Consider the following 27,218-nt stretch of genomic DNA (forward strand, 5'->3'; position numbering starts at 1 on the left):
TTTCCTGTCTGTTAACCAATTTTCAATCCATGCCAGTATATTACCCCAATCCCATGTGCTTTAATTTTGCACACTAACCTCTTATGTGGGACTTTATCAAAGGCCTTCTGAAAATCCAAATACACCACATCCACTGGTTTTCCCTTATCTATTCTACCAGTTACATCCTCAAAAAACTCCAGTAGGTTTGTCAAACACGATTTCCCTTTCATAAATCCATGTTGACTTTGTCTAATCCCGTTGATGTTTTCTAAGCGTCCTGTTATCACATCCTTAATAATATAGCATTTTCCCTACTACTGATGTTAGGCTAACTGGGCTGTAGTTTCCTGTTTTCTCTCTCCCTCCTTTTTTAAATAGTGGGGTTACATTTGCCACCTTCCAATCTGCAGGAACTATTCCATAATCTATTGTAACTTTTTTTTAACGCAATTGATGAATGTTATTGGCTTGTGACAGGGTGTAGTACTGGCTTGTGACAGGGTGTAGTACAATAGGGCAGCACAGCACGCCCATCATTTACAAATTGGGTGTTTTTAATTACCGTTTAAATTTAAGCGTGCACTTGATGGTCTTTCTAAAACTGAGAATCTGATGAACTATTCAGGTTTTATGTCTGCTTTACAGAAACAAAACCTGCCCATTACAGTGTGTTCATCAAATTAATAAAGGGAAACTGATTTTCCTAACCCCCTACCCTAGAATGGTTTTGTGATTGATGGAATGTAGGTGGCCACGAAAATTACAGAAAAACGGCAATACAGCAAAATGGTGTCACCTTGTTAATTGTGAGGGAAACCTATTTTATGCAGCTATATTTAAGTGTATTAAATTACAGTCAGCGATGTGTGGGGGACTTGTATATTTGTCTTTTATATGCATATGTAACCCCTTCACGGTTCTCTAGATATATGTGAGATGTGGTCTCTGTTGTAGACAGTATTCTATAGTCCAGTAAGGAGATCACTACTACAATGGCTTAATTCTAATTATCTTACTTTATAATTTTAACGTCAAACAGTATAAGAAGATTACGGGTCAGTGACCTAAATTAGACATTTGCATACATTAGAATGAATCTAGACATAATAAACATACATTCTCCATTTATATGGATTCAAAGGAGAATCTGTCCCTGTGTCCAAATTCGAGTGCACTCTTTCGTTGGCGCGCTTAAGTTGGAGCTCATGGTATGTATAATGTCTGCAAGACTTACGACTCCGAACCCCTTCGTTGAATTCTCTTCACGATCACTGAATCCCACTTTGAGTTCTGGATGCAGAGCTACTAATACGAAGGGCGGCGGCCGAGTTTGGAAGCCCGGGACGGGATGCGGCAGCCATTTGCCTCCTGAGCCCTCTTTTCAGAGCTCCTGCCCTCTTTTCTTCCAGTCGCTCGCGTTTCCCACTCGAAAAACCCGACTCCACCCCTTCCTCCTGGGGTTTCTGCCTGGAGACTGCGCAGCCTCACTGCCTGCAACAGTTGATACTGGTGCAGAATTATGGAAAGTCTGCTCTTAGTCACATTGTGTCCTTAAAAGTTCTTGCCGTACCTTCACATGGGCAACTGTAACCCAGGGATTTATAACAATGATAATACAGTGTCTAAGTTAAAGATTGATAACCATACTTAGCGTACATAACATTTCCAGTGGGTATTACACTCCCCCCCCCACCAAATATAGGCATGTCCCCATGACTAATGAACTTTACACATAAGGGGTTGCATGCTTCCCAACCATGTATAAAGGGAGGTAACATATCGAACCGTAGGGGCTATCATTACACTTGGCACTCCTAGTGCACTGTGTCAATCTTTCAGGAACCTTCTTAACTCGCTGTGAGCTCCTTATTTCGGATACCCGGTCTTCAGTTCCTTCAACTACGTTGGAGGCGTTGGTTCCTTTGTTATCATGCCTTTCAGTCTCTTTTATCTCCTTCTCGGAAGCATCTGGTTCTTCCCAGACCATGTCCAAGTCTGAGCTAAATGGTTCAGACAATTCACCCAGATTCTGTCTTATGTGTCTTTCTGGGAGGTCGTACCATAGATCCCATTCTTCATCTTCCGACTCATCAGGTTCCTCATGATCCACACACTGTGTCATGGGTTTTCTGTCTTCTGGAACAAAGTTTTCCTGGTTTCTCGTTTTTTTCCTTCTTCTTCTCTGCAGGGTTCTCCTACTAGGTGTCGGCTCATTATCCGCTGGCGGATCCAGACGCACTTGCTGTCCCAATGGCAGGATATGATTCCGGTGCAGTATTTTTATGGGTCCATTCCCACCTGCAGGTTTTAGCCGAAACACAGGTAGTTGTGACATTTGACTTTCAACAATGTAAGGTGTAGAAGCCCAGCGGTCTGCTAACTTATGTTTCCCTTGAAGTCCTAGGTTCCGTATGAGAACTCGGTCACCAGGCATGAGTTGGGAAAAACGGATCTTCTGGTCATACCTCTGCTTATTTCCTTTATTCTGTTTGGCAGAAACAGACTCAGCAAGTTCATAAGCAGCTTGCAATTCCTTTCTCATGTCAGATACATACTTGAGGTAAGTTCTCTGTGATGTGCCATCACTGGATACTCCAAAACACAAATCCACCGGCATCCTCGCTTCACGTCCAAACATGAGGTAGTACGGTGAAGAACCAGTAGCGTCATTTCGGGTACAATTATAAGAATGAACAAGATGTCCAATGTGCCGATGCCACTTGTTCTTTCGCTTTGAATCCAGCGTTCCAAGCATGTCTAACAAAGTACGGTTAAACCGCTCAGGTTGAGGATCTCCCTGAGGATGGTATGGAGTTGTTCTTGACTTCTCAATCCCGAGCATGGACAACAACTCATGTATAAGTCTACTTTCAAAGTCTCTACCTTGATCACTGTGTATTCGCTTTGGCAGTCCATAGTGGATGAAGTATTTCTCCCACAACACTTTGGCAACGGTGGATGCTTTCTGATCCTTTGTGGGAAAAGCTTGGGCGTAGCGAGTATAATGATCTGTAATGACCAAGACATTTGCGGTATTGCTGGAATCGGGTTCGATGGACAGAAAATCCATACAGACAAGGTCTAGAGGTCCATCACTTTGCATGTGAAACAGAGGAGCAACTCTTTTAGGTAAAGTCTTTCTCTGGACACAACGTGCACAGGACTTGCAGAACTCCTCAACTGCAGACTTCATACGCGGCCAATAGAATCTGTCCTTGACCAACCCATAGGTCTTATCTACTCCCAGATGACCTGCGTCATCATGCAAAGACTTCATCACTATTTCCCTGTACTTTTCAGGCAGGACCAACTGTGAATGACATGGTTTAGTGGGTGGGTGAGTGATTCTACACAACACTCCCTCTTTAATTTCCAAGTGGTCCCATTCTCTTAGGAGCAGACGAGTCAGGATGTTTTGATTTGTCGATCTGTGTAATATCACCCAGACGGAGAGCTGAAAACACCTCATGAATACAGGGATCCTCCTGTTGTGCTTTGGATATTTCAGATGAACACAACATGGGTAAGTTTTGTACATCCAAACTGGAAAGGTTGCAAAATGCCTGGGGAACAGCATGCATTGACGCTCCCAAGTGGTCAATCTCTCGGGCATGAAATGAATTCTTTGGTCCAGATACCACGGACATCTGACACATTACTTTCACATCTGCTGAAGCAACATCTTTCCACTCTGGTTTCTGGTAGTGTGGGCGACGAGACAGAGCATCTGCGTCAATGTTCTGGTTCCCAGGTCTGTACCTGAGACTAAAGTCGTAAGCAGATAGTGCAGCAAGCCAGCGGTGGCCGGTGGCATCAAGTTTTGCCGAAGTCAACACATAGGTTAATGGATTATTGTCTGTCCTCACTTCAAACTTCGCTCCATACAGATAATCCTGCAGCTTATCCACCACCCCCCACTTCAACGCCAAGAATTCTAGCTTATGAGCTGGGTAGTTACGCCCTGATGGCGTAAGACTGCGACTGATGAACGCTACGGGTCTCAGCCCTGCTCCTTGGTCCTGATACAACACACCACCCAACCCTTCTTGACTGGCATCCACGTGTAGCACCTATGGCAGCTGTGGGTTTGCAAAAGCCAACACGGGGGCTTGAGTAAGACTTTGCTTTAAGGTGTGGAAGGCCTCTTCGCATTTCTCATCCCATCTAACACCAAAAGGCTCAGAGGGTTTGAAGTAGTCCTTGTTCTCTTTACCTTTAGCCTTTTTCTTCCTCTCGGCTGGTGGGAGGTAACCAGCCAGCAGCTGATTCAGAGGATGGGCCACTTTGGAGTAATCCTGCACAAAGCGCCTGTAATATCCGCAGAACCCAAGAAATGACCGCAAGGCAGTCACTGTGTTCGGTTTGGGCCATGTGGTAACAGCTTCGATCTTGGATGGATCTGTGGCTACTCCATCCTGTGATACAATATGTCCCACATAGGACACGGATGTTTGGCAAAACTGACACTTGTCCAATGATAGCTTGAGACCTTCATCCTCCAGGCGACCAAGCACTTTCAGCAACCGAGCTTCGTGTTCTTCAAGGGTTGCCCCAAACACAATGATATCATCCAAGTACGCCAATACTTCGAGCAAGTTCATGTCCCCAACTGTTTGTTCCATTATTCTTTGAAAAGTTGCTGGAGCGCCTGAAACTCCCTGTGGCATCCTTTCAAATTGGTAGAACCCAACTGGACATATAAAGGCTGTCTTTTCTTTGTCCGATTCACTCATCGGTATTTCGTAGTATCCACTTCTGAGATCCAACACACTGAACCACTTGCTTCCATTAAGACAAGCCAGTGCATCCTCAGTTCTTGGAACGGTGTATTGGTCGGGAATAGTACGTCTGTTAAGCGTCCTAAAGTCCACACACATCCGAATCTTTCCGTTCTTTTTCCTCACCACCACTATAGGAGATGCATAAGGACTCCTGGACTCGGTAATTATCTCAGCTTCTTTTAACTGCGACAGGTGCTGTCTCACTGCTTCGATGTCAGCTGGTGCCAGCCGTCGAGACCTCTCCTGAAAGGGTTTATCCTCGGTAATTCTGATAGAATGGCGAGTACTCTTACTACAACCAACATCAAACTCATGAGTAGAGAAAACTCCTCTCCGCTCCATCATCTTCCTGACTAATCGGTCCTTCCATTCTTTAGGAACGAATGAATCTCCAAAGTTGAAGGAGGAGGGTGTCAGATCTCCGGTTGAGTTAACTTTGGACTCTTCCTTCACATGTGACGACAGTACATTTACAGGAAACAGATGCGCAATCGGCATTCCTTTCCTCAATGTGATTCCTTTGCCTGACATATTCCTCACGGTCACTGTAACTCTCCTTGACATCACAGCTGTCAGGGTCTGCAACTCTGGTCTCGCCAGAAGCTCATTTGGAAACCATGACTCTTCTGCAGGATCATCAGGTGACTCTATCAGAATGGCTTCAGTACCTGGTGTTCCAGGGAATTTTGGTATCCCAGGGATTCTAGCCACTCCTCCAGGACGCAGGGTGATAGGTTTGGCTCGAACGTACCACACAGTTCCTCTTTTGCTATCATCTACGTCAGAAGAAAGTTCAGGCAGTTTCTCAAAAGCCTTTTTGAAAACAGGGTGAATGTGTCTGGTGCTCAAGAGGTTTTCACCTCCCTGCTCTTTGCAGCTTGTCAGGAGTCGTCTCACTATGGGTGTATTACTGCCAACCAGTATGGAAACCTTACCTTTCACCATGGGGTCAGGGCAAACCAACACAAGTGCATCAATGGTCTCAGTGGTCCCTACATCAGCTTCCAAGAACTCCAACCTCAGCGACAAATAGCCATCATATGGGTAATCAGCAGGACTAAGGCCCCAGATCTGCAGAAGACTGATTGGGGTTAACGGCAAATGCGTCAGGTATCGGTCATAGAAGGATCTGTACAGTATGGTAACCTGAGAACCCGTGTCGAGGATAGCTTTAGTATAAATGCCTTCAATCCGTATTGATACAGCAGAACTCGGCCCTACTAAACCTTCAGGTATGATGTCTTTCATATCCCCTCGTCTGTTATTGCACTTAGCGGAACGTGTCTTAACTACAGGGACAGCAGGCCGTTCCGTTACTGTGCCCCTTTGTAGTTTCCCGACTTCTTGGTAAGTTTTATGAGACGGTCATTTACTTTTTTTAGATTTTCCTCACCTCTACATTCTCGCTTGAAATGTCCATCCTTTCCACAGTTATAACAAAAGACTCCAGGTCTAGCTCCTTCATGGGGATATCCTTTAGAGGAATCATTCATTTTGCTGTTAGACTTCGCAGGGTGTTCAACATTTTGCACCCGTGCGTCACCCCTTTCTGTGTTGGGCTTAGACCGAAAATATGCCATCTCGGCTCTCGTGACATTTATTTCCTTCTTCAGCTGTTCCATCTCAGGGTTGACATCACCCTTAGGAGTAGGAACTGTAACAGGAGTCACAAGCTTGGACATCACAGCACTCTTTGCTACATTCCGGGCCTGAAGCATATCCTCCTCCTCTCTGACTTCCCTTAGCAGCTCAGTGAAGGTAGGTGGATCTCGCAACTTATGGGTCATGCGTATGCGAAGAGCAGTCACGTCTTCGAGCAATGCACCTCGCACAACCTGTTCAATGCGGAACTGATTCATTTCAGGCAACTCAATCCCTCTTTTCCGTAACATACAATGCAGCAGTTTGTCTATTCTCAGCAGATAACTGGACAGCTTCTCTCCCTCACACTGGAATGCGCTTCTGAATCTGACCATCAAATCTGAAATGGTTTCAGTAGTTCCAAAGGCAGTTTCTAGAGCCTGCATGTAGTCAAAGGAAGTAGCAGAGGTGTTCTGCGCCTTTAAGAATCTTACAATGTCAGCAGCAGGACCCTTAAGGCTTTCTACTATTCTCTGCCTCTTCACATTGTCACTGCACTGCCATTCCTCTAGCAGAGGCAGGGTCTGCTCAGCCCAGTCGTCGTACTCCTCTTCCCCACTGGGAGTTGGTCTCACTCCTGAGAACATACGGAGCTTACGGTATCCCTGAGCCTCGAAGGGCAGATTGGTGCATTTATCCACCAGAGAACTAATGGCACTGACCAACTGAGTGTTCATATCCAGGGCCGAAGGACCTATCAGACCTTTGACATCAGCAACAGTCTTTCCTTCTTGTCTCAAGAATGACAACAACTTGGTCTGAAACCCTTCTTCTTCCTTAGTAGTAATAGGGACAAACTGAACTGGCCAGGGCCCAGCCTCTTTAGAAAGCCCAACTGCCTCAGGTAAACCATGACCTCTCAGGTTCTCTGATGTCTGGATCAACACAAACTGCTTCTTGGTAGCTGTATCCAAGCAGCGCTCAACTATCCTAACCTTTCCAAAGGCTTTGACACAATTCAGAGCCCTTAGCAAGACATCATCAGGGTCATCGTTAGCAACACCATTCAGCAAAATGGCATGGGTAGTAGCTATCTGCTTCCGTTTGCACCAAGCTTCAACCTCAATAACATCCATCTTTTATGCTCAAACAGCCCAGTAGACACCACAAACCACTCTCTTAGCAATGAGCATTCAATACTGTTAGTTTACTGACATAAATAGACCACAATCCCGGACGAGCCCCCAAAATGTAACCCCTTCGCGGTTCTCTAGATATATGTGAGATGTGGTCTCTGTTGTAGACAGTATTCTATAGTCCAGTAAGGAGATCACTACTACAATGGCTTAATTCTAATTATCTTACTTTATAGTTTTAACGTCAGACAGTATAAGAAGATTATGGGTCAATGACCTAAATTAGACATTTGCATACATTAGAATGAATCTAGACATAATAAACATACATTCTCCATTTATATGGATTCAAAGGAGAATCTGTCCCTGTGTCCAAATTCGAGTGCACTCTTTCGTTGGCGCGCTTAAGTTGGAGCTCATGGTATGTATAATGTCTGCAAGACTTACGACTCCGAACCCCTTCGTTGAATTCTCTTCACGATCACTGAATCCCACTTTGAGTTCTGGATGCAGAGCTACTAATACGAAGGGCGGCGGCCGAGTTTGGAAGCCCGGGACGGGATGCGGCAGCCATTTGCCTCCTGAGCCCTCTTTTCAGAGCTCCTGCCCTCTTTTCTTCCAGTCGCTCGCGTTTCCCACTCGAAAAACCCGACTCCACCCCTTCCTCCTGGGGTTTCTGCCTGGGGACTGCGCAGCCTCACTGTCTGCAACAGTTGATACTGGTGCAGAATTATGGAAAGTCTGCTCTTAGTCACATTGTGTCCTTAAAAGTTCTTGCCGTACCTTCACATGGGCAACTGTAACCCAGGGATTTATAACAATGATAATACAGTGTCTAAGTTAAAGATTGATAACCATACTTAGCGTACATAACATTTCCAGTGGGTATTACACATATGAGGGGACAAACTGCTGTATCTACCACCTACCCACCCTTGTTGCTAGAATTTCGACAAAGGATGATTATTGATATCCCCATCCAGGATATGAATTACTTGCTAAGTTTCTGCAAGTTTTCAATTTTTTTCTCTTGCTTTTGTTCACCTTGTTCCATACATCTGTCTAATCTATTTAATCTTCTGTGGGAAAGCTGTATATAAATACTCCCTGATCCCCACTGATATTAGAGCAAAGCTTCAGAGTATTCATCTATCCTCACACCTCCACTATTCAACCATGGCCTACTGCCCTCTACACTCTTGCCCCACTCCCACTGGGCTAGAACAACATAAGAGCAATGATGATTTTTGTCTATCATTATCGCTATACTCTCTACTCCATTTCCCTGCCACCACCACCACCACGAAATGCCCCATGGCGCTTCACAGGAGCGTTCTAAAACAAAATTAGACATCGAGCCTTAGGCTTGGCCACCAATGGTTGAACGATTAAAATCAAGGATACTCAAGAGGCCAGAATTAGAGGAGCGCAGATATCTCTGGGGAGGATTGTGGGGCTGGAGGAGATTACAGGGCTAGAGAGGGGCGAGGCCATAGAGGGATTTGAAAACAAGGATGAGAATTTTAAAATCAAGGCATTGCTTAACTGGGAGCCAATGTAGGTCAGCGAGTACAGGGGTGATGGGTGAACGGGACTTGGCGTGAGTTAGGTCACGGGCAGCCAAGTGTTGGATGACCTCAAGTTTACATAGGGTAGAACGTGGGAGGTCAGCCAGGAGCATGTTGGAATAGTCAAGTCTAGAGGAAATAAAGGCATGGATGAGGGTTTCAGCAGCAGATAAGCTAAGGCAGGGGCAGAGATGGGTGATGCTACGGGGGTGGAAATAGGCGGTCTTAGTTTTGGCGCGGATATGTGGTCAGAAGGTAATTTCAATGTCAAGTATGACACCAAGGTTCCAAACACTGGTTCAGCCTCAGATGCTAGGGAGAAGGATGGAGTTGGTGGCTAGGGAACGGAGTTTGTGGCGGGGACTGAAGACAATGGCTTCGGTCTTCCCAATATTTAGTTGGAGGAAATTTCTGCTCATCCAGTACTGGATGTCAGACAAGCAGTCTGACAATTTAGAGACAGTGGAGGGGTCGCGAAAAGTGGTGGTGAGGTAGAGCTGGGTGTCGTCAACGTACATGTGGAAACTGACGCTGTGTTTTCGGATGATGTCACCAAGGGGCAGCATATTGATGAGAAATAGGAGGGGGCCAAGGATAGATCCTTGGGGCGGGGGGGGGGGGGGAACGGAACCAGAGGTAACAATGTGGGAGCGGGAAGAGAAGCCATTCTAGATAATGACGTTTGTGAGTAACACACTAGCTTTTCCAGTATAGGCGCAGTTTAGATTCATATGGCAAATGGAGGGTTTTAAACAAACTTAAATGGCAGTGTGCTGTTTTAATCATAAGAAATTTGTGAAGCGGTTGGTGGCTGGTGTCACCGTCCTCATAAGTCAGCATTGCAGCAAACCTGCAGAAGGTAGCGGCAGGCTTTAGGCTGCAGCTGATCATTACTGTCACTGGACATGCCAACCCTGTAATGTATGGTACCTGTAGGGATCCTTGGCACAGCCCTGCATCAGCTCTCTACTGACCCCAGTCCAGTGACCACTGTTCCCCTGTGGTTGTTGCCTTGCAGCTGTGTCCAGGCTTGTAGATATGGTAGTACCTTGGTGAGTGGGTGCAGCTAGTCAGTGTATAGTGCCTGTTAGTCACCCTGGCATGCCTTCTTTCATGTAGTGCCACTGGAAGCATGACTTACTGCGATTGGGGTGCTTTCAAGGAAGCAGCCAACATTATCGTTAGTCAGACATTCGCATACCATAGTGGTGCCATCAGTTCTGCTGTTTCTATTTTGGAAAGATAAACTTCCACATTCACGAATTACCTACCAGTGTGAGGTCTGGCCACTTCTGTTTGGATCTTGGAAAATGGGCAAAGAGCACCTCGTGTGCAACCTGCCCTGTCTGGCAGTCTTCTGCAAGTCCTCCTCTTCAATCATTCCAGATAGGGGACTCCAACTGGGAAGTATTGTTGGCAGTAATAATAGCTGGAAAGGGAACAGAGCCAGAGACAGCTTAACATCAATAAATGAGAAAAGGCCAGATGGTGATATAGTCACAAGAGAGTCAATTGGAAATGGAGAGCGACGCAGCAAGAGACAGTAAGAAACAACTTCCCTGACAGGGAGTAAATAGCACAATTTTGAAGAACCGGTCAACATTCCTCTCTCAACCAACAGCACCAAAAAACGGATTAACTGGTCATTCATCTCGTAGTTTGATGGGAGCTTGCTGCGTTTACCCAGATAACAACCGTCACTGCACTCAGTCATTTGCCGCATATGAAGTGTTGAGATATGTTTCCGAGAGACGCGATAAGGTGCTCTTGCTGCGTGAGGGAGGTGCGCTGAAACCATCTTTGCGTTCTTGGTTGTGGCTCACTCAGTTTGACGTGAACCTGGTGGACCCCATAATACGGGCACTGGGTAACGTCCGGTCGGTGGGCTGTGACCCTCGGCACCGTTGATCTCTCTCGTGTTTTTCCTTAATCTCTTCCCTCCCTGTTTTCTCATCTCGTCTCTCCTGTTGGCACTGACTCTTGCTGAGGCACGGTATGGCGGCAGTGAGGTGTCACCCTCCACTACTTCGCCCAAACGACCATCCTTCACAGGCAGGCTATTCAACTGTGAAGGGTGTCATGGCTGGACCCGCTTCAATGTGGTTACAAGGAAGTTCAGAGCTGCTCACTCCCAGCAGCTCGCACATCATGATCTGACACGCAGTTGGTTGCAGATAGATGTGCAATGATGCAGCGTTAGTTGGGATCCGTGGAACAGGTGACCCCAGATAGATTAATTTCCAGTGTTCCGTTTGTACAGAATGCATTAGTCAGATCACTCTCCCAACATGTCCTGCAATTTTAGACACTTTAGTTCCAAAGGGACAAGAAAGGGTAAAGGTGTCAACCATGTATCAGTGTTGGCGCTCTCATCTTTGAGTCGGAAGGTCATGGGTTCCAGTCCCACTCCGGGGACTTGGGTATGAGGTATGTGATCTGGGCTGATGGAGTTGGGGGAGTGTTGCACTGTTGGGGGTTCTGTCTTTCGGATGGGACATTGAGACCGAGGCCCGGCCTGCCCTCTCCGCTGGCCGTGGTAGATCTCGAAGAAGAGCAGGAGAGTTCTCCCCGGTGTCCTGGCCGGTGTTTGTTGCTCAACCAACATCGCTGGGGCAGATTGTCTGGTTATTGTTGCGTTGCTGTTTGTGGGGCCTTGCCCTGCCAGGGTGTTGCGTTTCCGGCATTGCAGCCGTGACTGCACTTAATTGGCTGTGGAACACTTTGGGATGTCCTGAGATTGTGAGGTACCGTCTTTTGGATGAGAGGTTAACCCGAGACCCTGTCTGCCTGGAAGTATGTTAATATTTGCAGGTGGTCCCTGGTTACTGAGGAGGAACTGATTGCCGGCGGTTGGCCCGGTTACCAAGGGGGAGCTGATTGTTGCCGGTTGCCATGTTACCGGTGGGGGGGGGGGGTGGGGGGAGCTGATTGCCAGCTGTTGGGCCAGTTACCGAGGGGGAGCTGATTGTTGGCGGTTGGGCCGGTTACCGAGGAGGAGCTGATTGCTGGCGGTTGGGCCGGTTACCGAGAGGGAGCTGATTGCTGGCGGTTGCCATGTTACCGAGGGGGAGCTGATTGCTGGCGGTTGGGCTGGTTACCGAGGGGGTGCTGATTGCTGGCGGTTGGGCCGGTTACCGAGAGGGAGCTGATTGCTGCCAGTTGCCATGTTACCGAGGGGGAGCTGATTGCTGGCGGTTGGGCCAGTTACCGAGAGGGAGCTGATTGCTGGCGGTTGGGCCAGTTATTGAGGGGGAGCTGATTGTTGGCGGTTGGGCCAGTTACCGAGAGGGAGCTGATTGTTGGTGGTTGCCATGTTACCGAGGGGGAGCTGATTGCTGGTAGTTGCCATGTTACCGAGGGGGAGCTGATTGCTGGTGGTTGCCATGTTACCGAGGGGGAGCTGATTGCTGGTGGTTGCCATGTTACCGAGGGGGAGCTGATTGGTGGTGGTTGCCATGTTACCGAGGGGGAGCTGATTGGTGGTGGTTGCCATGTTACCGAGGGGGAGCTGATTGCTGGTGGTTGCCATGTTACCGAGGGGGAGCTGATTGCTGGTGGTTGCCATGTTACCGAGGGGGAACTGATTGCTGCCGGTTGGGCCGGTTAGTGGGGGGAGCTCTGTTTGAGGCATGTTATTTCCTGAGTCCCACAATCAGTGCATGTTGACCGGACTCTGCTCAGATTTAGCATTTTTCATTTATTTCCATGCAACAGATTTTACATTTGTGTCTGTTCCTAAGTGACAGACATAAACAGGAGGCTGTAATTTGCCGAAAGGATGCTCACTCCACCTGAAGTGAGAGATACAATCACATTCAGTGTGTGGTGCGGGGGAGATGCTCAATATCTGCGTTCGCAAGATAAGTACATGAGGAAGAAAGGAATAGAAGGGTATGCTGATAGGGTGAGATGAAGTAGGATGGGAAGAGACTCGTGTGTAGCATGAACACTGGCATAGACCAGTTGGGCCGAATGGCCTGTTTCTGTGCTGTAAATACCATGTAATTCTAGGGGCAAAAAAAAAAGGACAACTGGCACAAAGACCGGAACTTAAGTTCTAGTAGAAGAAGAATAGCAGAAACAGTCAATAGTTGACTAAAATATTACAAATTCAGTGTACTTACTTGTGCCCTTTAATCAGTTAGTGCCGCAGTTGGTTCCCAGACCACCCTTTGGATGTGGGAGTCCTTTAGAAGCTACGTCATGCATTCCCGAATATTAGGGTGAGGCATGTCCTTTTCCCCCAAATTAATAGTTAAATTAAGTGCCCGCCTGCCGGAGGCGGGTGTAAAACTGTGGAAAATCTGTCTGAACTTTAGTTTGAGTGCTGCTCAATTCAAATTTTTTCCATTGTGCTAAGTGTTATGAATCCTGTTTATCAAACAGCCAGGAAAACCTGTGCAGCAACAGAATTTACCTGTGACAACGGCGACTGCATCTTGGAGAACTGGCGCTGTGATGGAGAAGAGGAGTGCATGGATGGATCGGATGAATTGGCTGCAATGTGCAGTGAGTAACCTAGTTTGAAACGGAATATCATGAAAGGCCATTGAGGTAAACTGGGAAGGTCTTGTATCAAAGCACTGGAGAAAATGAGCTGCTTGGAACTGCTGTTTAGTGGTGGCTGAGCACCTGTTTAAAGGGGCGTTTGCTTTACTGAATTGCGCCATAATCCTAAAGGTTATAAGAGTTATCTGTACACTTAGCCATTTCTCTCTGGCACCTCCTGCTTTCATACTTTAGAACTGTTGATTAGAAGCAGCTTGTGCGGAGATATTTTGTGTAGAATTCCCTCTCGTGACATCCTTAAATTCCATACACTGATGTTATAAATGGGGGCCGTGGCTTATGAGTAGCTTGGTGGTGCCACTGGAGGGGAATTCTGAATAATTCTGAATTCTTGTGTTTATTGCAGAATTCTGATCCGTCATGCATATAAATGAGCAAAATTCAACAGAATAACAAAGAATAATTTACAGCAATAGTGTCTATAGAGGGACAGCCACTTACATTGATATAAATATCGCTGACTAACAATTAGATTGGGAGTTTATGCTGATTAACCAAATACTGAAAACATTTACTGGCCAATTTGAAAATTCCTCCCCTCCACCATTCCCAATTTCCTGCCTGCCTCCTCTTATCTCCTGAAGTTACTTACTCGTGCTATGTCGTTATGTGGCTCGGTGTCAATTTTTGTCTGATAACTCTCCTATGAAGTACCTTGGAACGCTTTACTGCATTAGAGGCACTTCCATAAATGCAAGTTGTTGTGCTAGGATGTTACCGTCACTGTTCAATGTGCCTCACCCAAGTGAGCATTCTTCACATGTTAGCCGGGACAACGAAGCATAATCATAATCATCATAATCAACTTTATTGTCATTGTTAGTACACAAGTGCAGTACAATGAAATGTAGGCTTGCGGCTCCCGAGAGTGTACATTTAGATTAAGACATTTAAACATTCAACATTCATTTGGCTTGTAATACATTAACATAAACATAACCATAATAAAGTGCATTGGCAGATGTGCAGGCTTTAGAGTTTATTTGTGGAGTTCAGTAGGATGACAGCCCTGGGAAAGAAGCTGTTCCTAAATCTGGTCGTTCGGGTGCGAATGCATCTGTAGCGTCTCCCAGATGGCAGGAGGGCGAACAGACTGTGGCTGGGGTGGGTAGGGTCTTTGATGATGGTCCGTGACCTCCGTAAACAACGTTTCTGGTATATGTGCTCTATGGTCGGTAGCCGGGTGCCGGTAATGCGTTGGGCAGTTTTGACTACCCGCTGCAGGGCTTTCCAGTCATAGTAGCTACAGCTGCCATACCATACTGTGATACAGTTCGTCAGGATGCTCTCTATTGTGCAGCGGTAAAAGTTAGAGAGGATCAGGGGTGACAGGTTACATCCCTTCAGCCTCCTTAGGAAATATAGGCGCTGCTGGGCCTTCTTCACCAGAGAGGAGGTATTGAGGGACCAGGAGAGGTCTTCCGTGATGTGGACTCCGAGGAACTTAAAGCTGTCCACCCTTTCCACCACAGCCCCAATGTCAACTGCGGAGGGTATCCCAGTTGAACCTGTTGCTGCCCTTACCCAGTGTCCACACACATGCACTTTCCAGCAGGGCTTACTGGACAGTGATCAGGAGCACAGACCCTGGCTGCTTTTTTTTTCTTTTCTCTCTACAGCCAAATGTGGAGCCCCAGTGCTGCCTTGGCTGGGATCAGCTAACTCCATAAAGACCAGGGATTGAAGCTGGGATCTTCCTGGTCTGAATGACTGACTCAGTGCTACACCTGGCTGTGCATTTCCCGACTGAACTATCAAGGGGAGCCCAAGCTTGTTGATTTTAAAGAACCAGTCTCCTTTCAGTGACCTATAACGGGAATAATAGAAATTACAGTTTGAGCCAAGATTCTCTACATATTTGGTGTTAGGGTAACTTTCTTTCCTATTCGCATTAAAGAGGAAAGAGCTATATACATGTCTGTTTCTAATACTGCAATGTAATGACCATGCTTTTCACAGCATGGTACCATCAGGACACAAAGCATTGAGTGAGGAAAGGCCATTGGTCCCACTAAGCATACGCTGTCCCTTTATTTAATCCTGTGAGGGATAGTTCTCCATAAACACTTCCCGATCCCAAAAGGTTACAAAGTAAAACTTAGAATATTCAACCATCCGTGCCCTCCACAGACAACATTTCACCTTCCTCTCCTAACACAGGAGCCATTGGTGTATTTGATCTCAGTCCCATTGCAAGCCAGTTATTTGTCCAGTAAATTACCTCAGCCTTAACTACTTTGGCTAAGAATTTGCCCCACATCTCCATTATTGTATGCGGGGAAGGGGTATAAGTTTCTTCGAATCTCTAGTCTTGCTTAAGGCCTGTTAATTTTAAACCCGTAGGCTCTATCTCTGCAGGCCCCGGTTCTGTAACGTGTGCTTTTTGTCACTATTTGCACACTGGATGCAGGCCTGTGTGCGATATTTCTTGGGGGGCGGGCAGAACCTCCATCACAGTGCGGAATGTTGGCACTCTGACAAGCTCAGCAGCTGCCTGTTATTTCTGCAAAATAAACCATTCAGCAATTTATCCCAGCAAAGGTTTGAAAGGATGGCGTGCAATCTTTCGCAAAAGATATGCTTAAACATATGCAGAAAAAAATGAACAATCTGTAGAAGCTTTTATATTGAACATTTGGGTGGATGGTAAGCCTCTCTTTGCCAAGTAATTAAAACTGCTGTGATATGGCATTAGGAGCCTCTGATTTAAATAATAAACCAAATGTAGTTTTGATTTGTGTGCACATTACTTCCTTGCAGAAGGCTTGAAAGGAATTGATTAATGTGCTTTTTTAAAACATTGTCTGGGTACATTGCAGTTAAATGTTCTGTAGCTTCAAATCTAACAGAAAATGCTGGAAATACTCATCGAGTCAGGCAGCATCTGGCGAGAGGAACGGATGTTGCCTGGCCTGCTATTTCCAGCATTCTCTCTTTATATTTCAGATTTCCAGCATCCGCGGTATTTTGCCTTTGTTCTGTAACTTCAGTTGGGTTATTGGAGCTTTTAAAAATCTTTTACCAGTTTTCTCCTCTCCTCCTGAAGGCACTGACTTGCATTCCCATGAACACCAGCTGCTCCCCTGTACCCTCACCCAAAGTGGCCATTTTTCATGTGTGAGCCTCGACAGCTATTCAGTGTCACTGCTGAGTTCAGTCCAGATCTTTCCCATGTACACACTTTCCAGGAGGGGCAATTGGATATTGATGGGGGTGGGTGGGTGGGTAACCTGGCTGAATTGCTTCCCTCGCCCTATCCTCTCTGCCAAGGACAGGGGCGCTGAGATTAATTGTAGTGCCCACTGCTGTCCTGCTGGAGTTCAGCTAACTCAGCACAAACTGGGGATCAAACCCGACACTGTCCTAGTCTCTCTTGCTCCGTACTGTACTGAATACTGCATTTAGCAACCATGCTATTGGGGGAATATAGTGGTAGGAGCTTTAACTAAATAGGTCTGAGATGTAAAGTGCTGAAGCTGTTCCAATGTGAATGTACTTTTAACATTTGAATCTGCTTTACCTGGAGATGAAATATTCTGACTTCCGTTGCCGGTCAAGGTCGGAGGTGGAAAACCCTGAGCATTACCGTATTGTGCTTCCCCATTCTCATCGCTAAACCATTTTGGTTATCCAATGGAAAGGCACCGTTACGTTGCAAGTAATTGACTTACAGCCCAGGTGATTCCCTGAGCTGTTTCAGAAGGTGATTTCCTATTTTTATCAAACTTTTTGAGGTCTTGACTATAAATGACTTGGTCACACTAGTGCCAGGAACAGCTTGAACTCCCTCCCCCCCCCCCCCCCCCCTCACTTTTCACTGTTCATTAAAGAAGATCTGAACAATGCACCTGGAGCATTTCAAGAAAGCAGTGCTTCCTTGCACAAACACTTGCAATTTGGGGTGGGTGGTGCAGTTAAACCCAGCCCAGGCCCCCTCACACTGCAGCCAACAACCGACTCCAGCCCCTCACACAATGTTGCTCAAGGATATCCAGCCTTACTACTCGTTTATTTAATGCACATGAAAGATATTGATAAAAGTCATGTGAACGCAATATAACCTGACAGATTAGACTCAGTTGTGGCATTGAATAGCACACACTGGAAGAATGACCACTTATGGTGAGGGTACCTGCGAGCTTAAGACACATTTGATTTTTTTCTTCTTCTGCTTGCAAAGAGATTAAATAACTGATCCGTCTTCACCATTGCAGTTCCTTTATATTAGTGCGTTTCCAATCCCAGCTGGCCTGTCCAATGGCAATGCACTACATCAGCACGATGCTGGCTCAGAAGGAAGTCACTGTTGCATATGTGCCAACCAGCAACTTGGAATCAGCTCTGGAAGCAGATGGTCCTTCGGTTGATTTTTGAGCGCCATGGGGAAGTTACCTTTTTCTGGGTTTCTCTACACCTAACTTGTTCATCCCCTGCTGTGCGCTAGCAAACCCACCCAGTGAGTGCAGTCGACTCAAATAACAATCAAGATCTCCACTCAGTCTTGTGATCCTGCCCCCCCCCCCCGCCCAGGAAAGGTGAGGAGGTGGGGGGAGGTTGCAGTGCTTTGCTGCTGACCTGCCTCCAACCTGCTAGGCAAAGGATTATTAAGCGAATTTGTAAACTTGATAATTTAATTCTCTTCGATACTGTGATGCAATAATAAATGCATTAGATGCACTTATCAGAATGCCAGCTTGCCAGAAATCAGGCAGTTTGTATGCCTTTTCCATTGAAAAGGTTCATGAGTAAAATCATCTGATAGCGCTCAGTGCTGAGAGCAAGGCTGAGATGCTCAGCTTCATGATTGATTTTTTTCCCCCATTCTTGTCTGCTGTTTGTAAAATAAAATCACTGAGTACGATAATCCTTAGAGGAGTGCAGGGAAGCATCACCAAAGAAATTATACAACAGTAAAAATTAAATGATATAAAATGGTGCTATAAAGGTATGCACTGTAAATTGCTACCAAGTGCACTGCTGTACTGTACACTGGTGTCTCTTGCTCCCCTGACTCGGGGAGCTATCTTTAACTTCTGTCTCTCTCCTTCAAGGAGCTATTTTGTGACTCGCTTTCCTCCGTCAGGGAGCTTGCTGTACACTGATGCCTCTCAGTTCCTCTCACAGGGAGCTATCGGAAGAATGACTGGTTTCTCTTGGTCCTTCTCGCACAACGTATCTGTACACTGTACTCCATCCCTCCCCAGGGAGTGATCTTGCTACTGATTGGTGTCCCTTATGCCCCTTTCATGCATTTTATGGTTTAAAACCTTTGGCTAGAGGCAGCCTGAGAGGATTTACCTGGAGCCATACAAACTAAGCCAAAGTACACTATGGGAATCAATGAAAGAAAGTGGCCTGCAGCATGAAGTGCCCGTCGCCATTTAACTGTTGATTCAACCACCTTGCGATCCAATTTGGCAAATGAAAGCTTCATTGGCTCGAAAGCTTTGTATTGCACATTCTTGGTTACTTCAGTGGCTGTATCTGTGGTCCAGCTAAATGTCAGTGACCTAGCGCAAGCAATCTTAATAAGTAGTTCAGTGGCAGAATTTATGGACGACTGTACAGTAGGTTCCTCCAAATCTGTGTGGAATAATTTCTACTAAAGGTTGCCACCCACCTGTGTTTCTCTAACCCTATGCAGTGAAAACAGGGAAGAAACACTCCTGCCTCATACTCCCCCTTGCACACTCTTCTCGTCAAAGTGCTGAAATCAAGGCTCAGTGCTCCTACTCAAACTCAATCTTTCTTGAGATCTCAAAAGTGAGGAGCTCCTTACTTCCCTCACTTCTCTTCTCTTTCCCCCTACAATCTTAAGGTTTATAAATCTAAAGCTTGGCATCCCCTAATCGCTGGCTTCCTGATTTACCTTGTCTTCTGTTCTACTCCAGCCATGGTTGTGTCCTGCACCATAGGCCTTAAACCTTCATTCAAGATCTTTCATTTAAAGAAATATACATTGCAGTATTACATGCAGTGCAGTGACTGGACAAGGTGATTTAAGCTGATGCAAAACCTTTCCTTAGAGGGTTTGTAAGTCATGTAGACTCAAAAGAAGCCAGGCTGAAAAAGCTAAACCGCAGAATTGCTGACTTGTGGAGCAAGTGCACTCAGAATCTTTTCTTCCCCGTGTGGTACAGATAAATTTACGTGCCCACCTGACACATTTGGCTGCCCCAGTAAGAGATGCATCCCAATGTCATGGCAGTGCGATGGTGTGAAGGACTGTGAAAATGGAACCGATGAGTTGAATTGTGCAGCTGGTGAGTGTGTGAACTTCTTGTGAATTTTGGTTAAGGCTCAAACCCTAAACCCTTGCCATCCAGTTTCCCCCAATGTTCAGTAGAGGAATGAACTACCATGTGTGTGGTACTGAGCCATACAGACCAGAAGACATGTTCCATCCCAGGTAGCGCTGAGTTAACCCATCTAAGCAGAGGAGCGCGGCAGTTCAGCTGGCTCTTGTGCTGCGGGGTGGGGGAGGACGGGCGACGTTAATAAGCCAGGATTCCTGCTCCCAGTGACTCCAACTGGAAAGTGCGCACGTGTCGATGTCTGGTGAGGACAGGATCAGTTTTGGCTGGGATGCCCTTGGTGAACAAGATACAGGAGGCAGCTGGCACCTGTGTAAATATTGCCCCAGCAAGAGTCGGTGTTTTTCCGGATGACAGGAAGGGGAAAAATAATTTATTTTTAAATGAAAAATGCCATAAATAAAGCCTTGAGTCTCTGGTAACTGCGTATTTTTACAGCTAAACATTTACTGACTTGAGTTTGCCCAAGTTTGCCCAAGTCTGACAGATGGCTGATCAGTTTGTTGCCGAGCTCCAACTGCTGTCGCTATTTTACCTCGGGGATGGTGTTTCTTGAGTAAAAGCAGGATGGCAGTAATCACAGAGAAAAGCTCAGCTCATCCCAAATTCGCCACACTCTCCGCAACCCAAGCAGGAAGGGGATATTAGACTTCACTTTTGAATGATTCACTGAAAGAAAGTGATTTGTAAAATTAATTAGTTTTGGCTAATTGACTTTCCCCATGAGTGTGTTGTGCCATTTTACAGGTCCCACATAATTTCTCTCTGACATTACTGTCCTCCTCACAGGCATGTCCAGAGTCGATCAGAGACCAGTAAACTGTCAGAATTGAGATGTAACAGCTCATGTGTGGCTAATGTCAGTGGAACAGCAGTTGGGCACTACATTTGGACTCCACCATCCTGGGCTAGGGAGCTAATCCCGACTGATCACTATTTGGGGACTCCCACTGGAAAGTGTGCATGTGGACCCCAAGTGAGGAGAGGATGAGGCTCAGCTGTGATGACCCAAAAGTTGAATAGCCTGCCAAGACTCCCTGTTCAGGTTTCTACCTGAATGCTGACCTGAGGGAGATACCCAAGTGAGTCTGGGACTGCTGGGTCCATTCTCCAGCATCAGTCAGTGCATTCAGAAGAGGAGAGGAGAAATTTGGAAGGGTGGGTGGGGAGGGAGGGAATTAATTCTGGAAAGATTTTCTTTTGGTTGCATACAAGACTTCACCAATTTGCTTGCTTATAATTGCTCTCTTTCTCTTCCGCCCCCCCCCCCCCCCCCCAAACCTGCAGATCAGAAGACCTGCCCAACCAATGAATTTCAATGTGGCAACGATAAATGCATTGCCATGATGTTTGTGTGCGATGGTGACGACGACTGTGGAGATGGCACTGAGGAGCAACAGTGCACTCCACCCACCTGTGGACCCCATGAGTTCCAGTGCAACAACTCATTATGCATCCCCGAGCTGTGGGCCTGTGACAATGACCCAGACTGCACCGACGGCTCAGATGAGAGTGTGGAGAGATGCGGCCACGTGATAGCACTCGTACCGCCAAACTCTTGCTCAGCAAATGAGTTTCAGTGTGACAACGGCGAGTGCATCCACCTGAACTGGAAATGTGATGGGGGCATAGACTGCAAAGACAAATCGGACGAAACTGGCTGTCGTAAGTTTTTTTCTTCAAGTTTAGCGAAATGTGCCTGCATCAGCTCCAAGCAAGCTATAGTCTTTATGTAGCTTGCATCTAGTGAGATGGGTGGATTGTTCACTTTTTTGTTGTTGAATGGGAGTTCTCCCAAAGGTTCCATGTGTAGCAGATCCACACAGACCAAGAACGTCCCAGGTACGGTCCCCCATTGTGTACTGAGTTCGCTGATCTCCATTAAATTGACAGTAGGGGAACTAAGATTGGGCTTGGTTGCTCTGGTTTAGAAAGGGGAAAATCTCCCAGGATCACTGTCCAATGGCAATTGGTGGCAATATGCGTGTGGATCTGGATCAGGCTGGGCTGCAATGTCCCCTGTGATTGAATAGACTGCTGACACTCACTCACATGATTAGCAGCTAGTTGGGTGACGTAGTGACGGGTCTGACACCAGTAGAACCAATCCCAGATAGGACTCCAGGCCTTCAGGGAGGAAAAAATTGATAAGAAAAATAAGAGACAGGTGGAAGTAGGCAGACTTGGTGATAGAGAGGCTATGTGGTTGGAAGTCCATCTCCGGGTCCAATAGGATGCCAAAGTTGCGAACGTTCTGGTTCAGCCTCAGACAGTGACCAGGTAGAGGGATGGAGTCGGTGGCCAGGGAACGGAGTTTGTGGCGAGGACCGAAGACAATGGCTTCAGTCTTCCCAATTTTAGTTGGAGGAAATTTCTGCTCATCCAGGACTGGATGTCGGACAAGCAGTGTGACAAATCAGAGACAGTGGAAGGGTCGAGAGAGGTAGTACATAAGAACATAAGAAATAGGAGCAGGAGTAGGCCAATCGGCCCCTCGAGCCTGCTCCGCCGTTCAATAAGATCATGGCTGATCTGATCCTAACCGCCAATCCACTATCACAGAACCATCTCCTGAATCTAACAGAATTAGACACACGAAATAGGAGCAGGATCAGGCTACACGGCCCCTGGGCCCGCTCCGCTACCCACAGGGCCATGACCGATCCGAACCTAGACTCATGTCCAAATTCCTGCCCGCTCCCCGTAACCCTTAATTCCCTTTTACTTCTAGGAAACTGTCTATTTCTGTTTTAAATTTATGTAATGATGTAGCTTCTACAGCTTTTTGGGGCAGCATATTCCATGGACCTACCACCCTCTGAGTGAAGTAGTTCCTCCTCATCTCAGTTTTGAAAGAGCAGCCCCTTATTCTAAGACTATGCCCCCTAGTTCTAGTTTCACCCATCATCGGGAACATCCTCCCCGCATCCACCCGATCCAACCCCTTCACAATCTTACATGTTTCAATAAGATCGCCTCTCATTCTTCTGAACTCCAATGAGTAGAGTCCCAATCTACTCAACCTCTCCTCATATGTCCATCCCCTCATCCCCGGGATTAACCGAGTGAACCTTCTTTGTACTGACTCGAGAGCAAGTATGTCCTTTCTTAAGTATGGACACCAAAACTGTACGCAGTATTCCAGGTGCGGTCTCACCAATACCTTGTACAACTGAAGCAATACCTCCCTATTTTTATATTCTATCCCCCTAGCAATGAAAGCCAACATTCCATTGGCCTTCTTAATCACTTGCTGCACCTGCATACTAACCTTTTGAGTTTCGTGCACCAGGACCCCCAGATCCCTTTGTACTTCAGTACTTTCCAGTTTCTTGCCATTAAGATAATAACTTGCTCTACGATTTTTCCTGCCAAAGTGCATAACCTCACACTTTCCAGTATTGTATTCCATCTGCCAAATCTCTGCCCACTTACTTAGCCTGTCTATGTCCCCTTGCAGGTTTTTTATGTCCTCCTCACTCACTACTTTCCCTCCCATCTTAGTGTCATCTGCAAACTTTGATATGTTACACTCGGCCCCCTCCTCCAAATCGTTAATATAGATTGTAAAGAGTTGGGGACCCAGCACTGACCCCTGTGGAACACCACTAGTTACTGATTGCCAGTCTGAGAATGAACCATTTATCCCAACTCTCTGCCTTCTGTTAGATAGCCAATCCTCTATCCATGCCAGAATATTACCCCCAATCCCGTGATTTTTTATCTTAAGCAATAATCTTCTGTGTGGCACCTTGTCAAATGCCTTTTGGAAGTCTAAATACACTACGTCCACTGGTTCCCCTTTATCCACCCTGTATGTTACTTCCTCAAAGAACTCCAGCAAATTTGTCAAACATGACTTCCCCTTCATAAAACCATGCTGACTTTGTCCTATTAAATTATGATTATCCAAATGTCCTGTTACTGTCTCCTTAATAATGGACTCCAAAATTTTACCTACCACAGATGTTAGGCTAACCGGTCTATAGTTTCCAGCTTTCTGTCTACTGCCCTTTTTAAATAAGGGTGTTATATTAGCAGTTTTCCAGTCTGCCGGGACCTTTGCCGAGTCCAGGGAGTTTTGGAAAATTATTACCAATGCATCCACAATCCCTACCGCCACTTCCCTCAAGACGCTAGGATGTAAGCCATCAGGTCCAGGTGATTTATCCGCCTTGAGTCCCATTATTTTACCGAGTACCACTTCCTTAGTGATTTTGATCGTGTTTAGCTCCTCCCCCCCTATAGCCCCCTGTTTGTCCAGTGTTGGGATATTCTTAGTGTCTTCTACTGTAAAGACTGATACAAAATATTCATTCAGTGTTTTTGCCATCTCCATATTTCCCACCATTAATTTCCTGGTCTCATCCTCTAAGGGACCAACATTTACTTTAGCCACCCTTTTTCTTTTTATATAACTATAAAAACTCTTACTATCTGTTTTTATATTTTTTGCTAATTTACTTTCATAATCTATCTTCCCTTTCTTAATCAATCTTTTTGTTATTTTTTGCTGTCTTTTAAAGTTTTCCCAATCCTCTATCCTCCCACTAGATTTGGCTACCTTATATGCCCTTGTTTTTAGTCGAATACTATGCTTAATTTCTTTACTTAGCCACGGATGGCTGTCTTTTCCTTTACACCCTTTTCTTCTCAGTGGAATATATTTTTTTTGGAAGTTGTAAAATAACTCCTTAAATGTACACCACTGATCATGTATCGTCTTGCCCTTTAATCTATTTTCCCAATCCACTCTACTCAATTCCGCTCTCGTACCTTCATAGTCTCCTTTATTCAAGCTTAGCACGCTTGTTTGAGATCCAACCTTCTCACCCTCTAATTGAATATGGAATTCAACCATGTTATGGTCACTCATTCCAAGGGGATCCTTTACTAGGACATTTTTAATTAATCCTGTCTCGTTACACAGGACCAGATCTAAGGTTGCTTGCCCCCTGGTCGGTTCAGTTACATACTGCTCAAGAAACCCATCCCTAATACACTCAATGAACTCATCCTCAAGGCAGCCCTGCCCAATTTGATTTGTCCAATTAATATGATAGTTAAAATCCCCCATAATTATAGATGTTCCCTTATTACAAGCCTCAACTATTTCCTGATTGATACTCCGTCCAACAGAGTTGCCACTGTTCGGAGGCCTATAGACTATGCCCACTAGTGTTTTTTTCCCCTTATTATTCCTTACCTCCACCCAAACTGTTTCATTATCCTGATCTTTTGGCCCAATATCATTTCTCTGTATTACAGTGATTCCTTCCTTTATTAACATAGCCACGCCACCTCCCCTTCCTTCCTGCCTGTCCTTCCTGATCGTTAAATAACCTGGTATGTTTAATTCCCAGGCATTGTCACCCTGCAGCCATGTTTCTGTAATGGCCACAAGATCATACCCATATGTAGTTATTTGTGCCATTAACTCGTCTATTTTGTTACGAATGCTACGTGCATTCAAATAGAGAACTTTCAAAGATGTTTTGTGACACTTAGTTCCTGCTTTTGCCCTTTTTATTACTTTACCTTTACCTAGTAGTGAGGTAGAGCTGGGTGTTGTCAGCCTAACATGTTTTCAGATGATGTCACTGAGGGGCAGCATGTAGATGAGAAATAGAAAAAAAAACTTGCATTTATATAGCACCTTTCACAACCTCCAGACGTCCCAAAGTGCTTTACAGCCAATGACATACTTTTTGAAGTGTAGTCACTGTTGTAATGTAAAAAAGGCAATTAGCGCACAGCAAACTCCCACAAAACAGCAATGTGATAATGACCAGATAATCTGTTATAATAATGTTGATTGAGGGATAAATATTGGCTAGGACACTGGGGAGAACTCCTGCTCTTCTTTCAAGTAGTGCCATGGGCTCTTTTACACCCACCTGAGAGGGTAGACGTCTCATCCGAAAGGCAGCATTTCCAGCAATGCAGCACTCCCTCAGTACTGCACTGGAGTGTCAGCCTAGATTTTTGTGCTCAAGTCTCTGGAGTGGGGCTTGAACCCACAGCCTTCTGACTCTGAGGTGAGGTTGCTACCAACTGAGCCACAGTTGACACAAGGATAGATTGGGGTTAAGGCTAGATCCTTGGGGGACACCAGATGTAACAGTGCGGGAGCTGGAAGAGAAGGCATTGCAAGTGATTCTCTGGTTACGACTGGATAGATCAGAATGGAACCAGGAGAGTGCAGTCCCACCCAACTGGACGACAGAGAAGAGGCGTTGGAGGAGGATGGTGTTGTCAACCGTGTGAAAAGCTGCAGACCGGTCGAGAAGAATGAGGAGGGATAGTTTACCATGATCACAGTCACATAGGATGTAATTTGTCACTTTGATAAGGGCCGTTTCGATACTGTGGCAGGGAAGGAAACCTGATTGGAAAGAATCAATCATGGAGTTGCAGGAAATATGGGTACGGATTTGGGAGGCAACAACACGTTCTAGGACTTTGGAGAGGGAAGGGAGGTTGGAGATGGGGCGGTAGTTTGCAAGGACAGAGGAGTTGAGGGTTGGCTTTTTAAGGAGGGGGTGATGACGGTAGATTTGAAGGTGAGTGGGACAGTACCTGAGAAGGGGAAACCGTTAAGAATATCAACTAACATTGGGGTCGGGAAGGGAAGATGGTGGTCATCGGTTTGGTGGGAATAGGGTCGAGGGAGCAGGAGGTGGGTCTCATGAACAAGGTGAGCTTGGAGAGGGTATAATGGGAGATAGGAGAGAAACTGGAAAAAGATGCAAGTTCAGGACTAGGGCAGGGGGGAACCTTAGAGAAAGTTTGGCTTGGTGGGCAAGGGGAAGGGAGGGAAGCAGAAGAGGCAGCTGATCGGATGGTCTCAATCTTAGTGATAAAGAACTCCATGAGCTCCTCACACTTCTTGTTGGAGGTGAGGGTGGAGGAGGCAGGGGAGAGGGGTTTAAGAAGAGAGTTTGTAGTGGAGAAGAGAAGCCGGGGGTTACCTTTGCACCACAATATTTGGCCAGAACTTTTGCCCGGCAGGAATGTTCCCACCAGCGTGAATTGGGCATGTGTGGACAGGAGAATCTGATGTTCCGTGTGGCTGCCTGGTACATGCTGGAAATCTACCAGACATGCTTTTCCGATCGGGCCCAACACCCATGTATAATGCTGACGTGCAGAATCTCTAAGAGTTTAATTAAGTACGCATCCTGCATACAAATAAGGGCCTTTGTCTCCTGCGCTTCAGGCAGAATCCCTCCTAGCATTCATTCCACCCTACTCAATGGGTGTTGGAGGTTTGGCGTTTTTTCTTGT

At 46.1% G+C, this 27,218-nt stretch overlaps 1 protein-coding gene across 4 annotated transcripts in view; it reads left to right on the plus strand.

The window, feature by feature from the left end:
* The window catches only part of lrp8 (low density lipoprotein receptor-related protein 8, apolipoprotein e receptor), a 130,755-nt gene that overhangs the window by 70,346 nt on the left and 33,191 nt on the right, over positions 1 to 27,218 (plus strand). For 2 of the 4 annotated variants that reach the window (XM_085982540.1, XM_085982541.1), the window contains exons 3-5: positions 13,435 to 13,557; positions 19,758 to 19,880; positions 21,219 to 21,596. In XM_085982540.1, coding sequence (XP_085838666.1) covers positions 13,435 to 13,557; positions 19,758 to 19,880; positions 21,219 to 21,596 — 624 coding nt within the window. The remainder of the gene's footprint in view (positions 1 to 13,434; positions 13,558 to 19,757; positions 19,881 to 21,218; positions 21,597 to 27,218) is intronic. The other 2 variants (XM_085982539.1, XM_085982538.1) reach the window with 1 other exon arrangement.

This window comes from Somniosus microcephalus, chromosome 3, assembly GCF_052327205.1.
Source record: "Somniosus microcephalus isolate GS21.2 chromosome 3, FLI_Smic_1.0, whole genome shotgun sequence".
In the NCBI taxonomy this organism is placed as follows: Eukaryota; Metazoa; Chordata; class Chondrichthyes; order Squaliformes; family Somniosidae; genus Somniosus; species Somniosus microcephalus.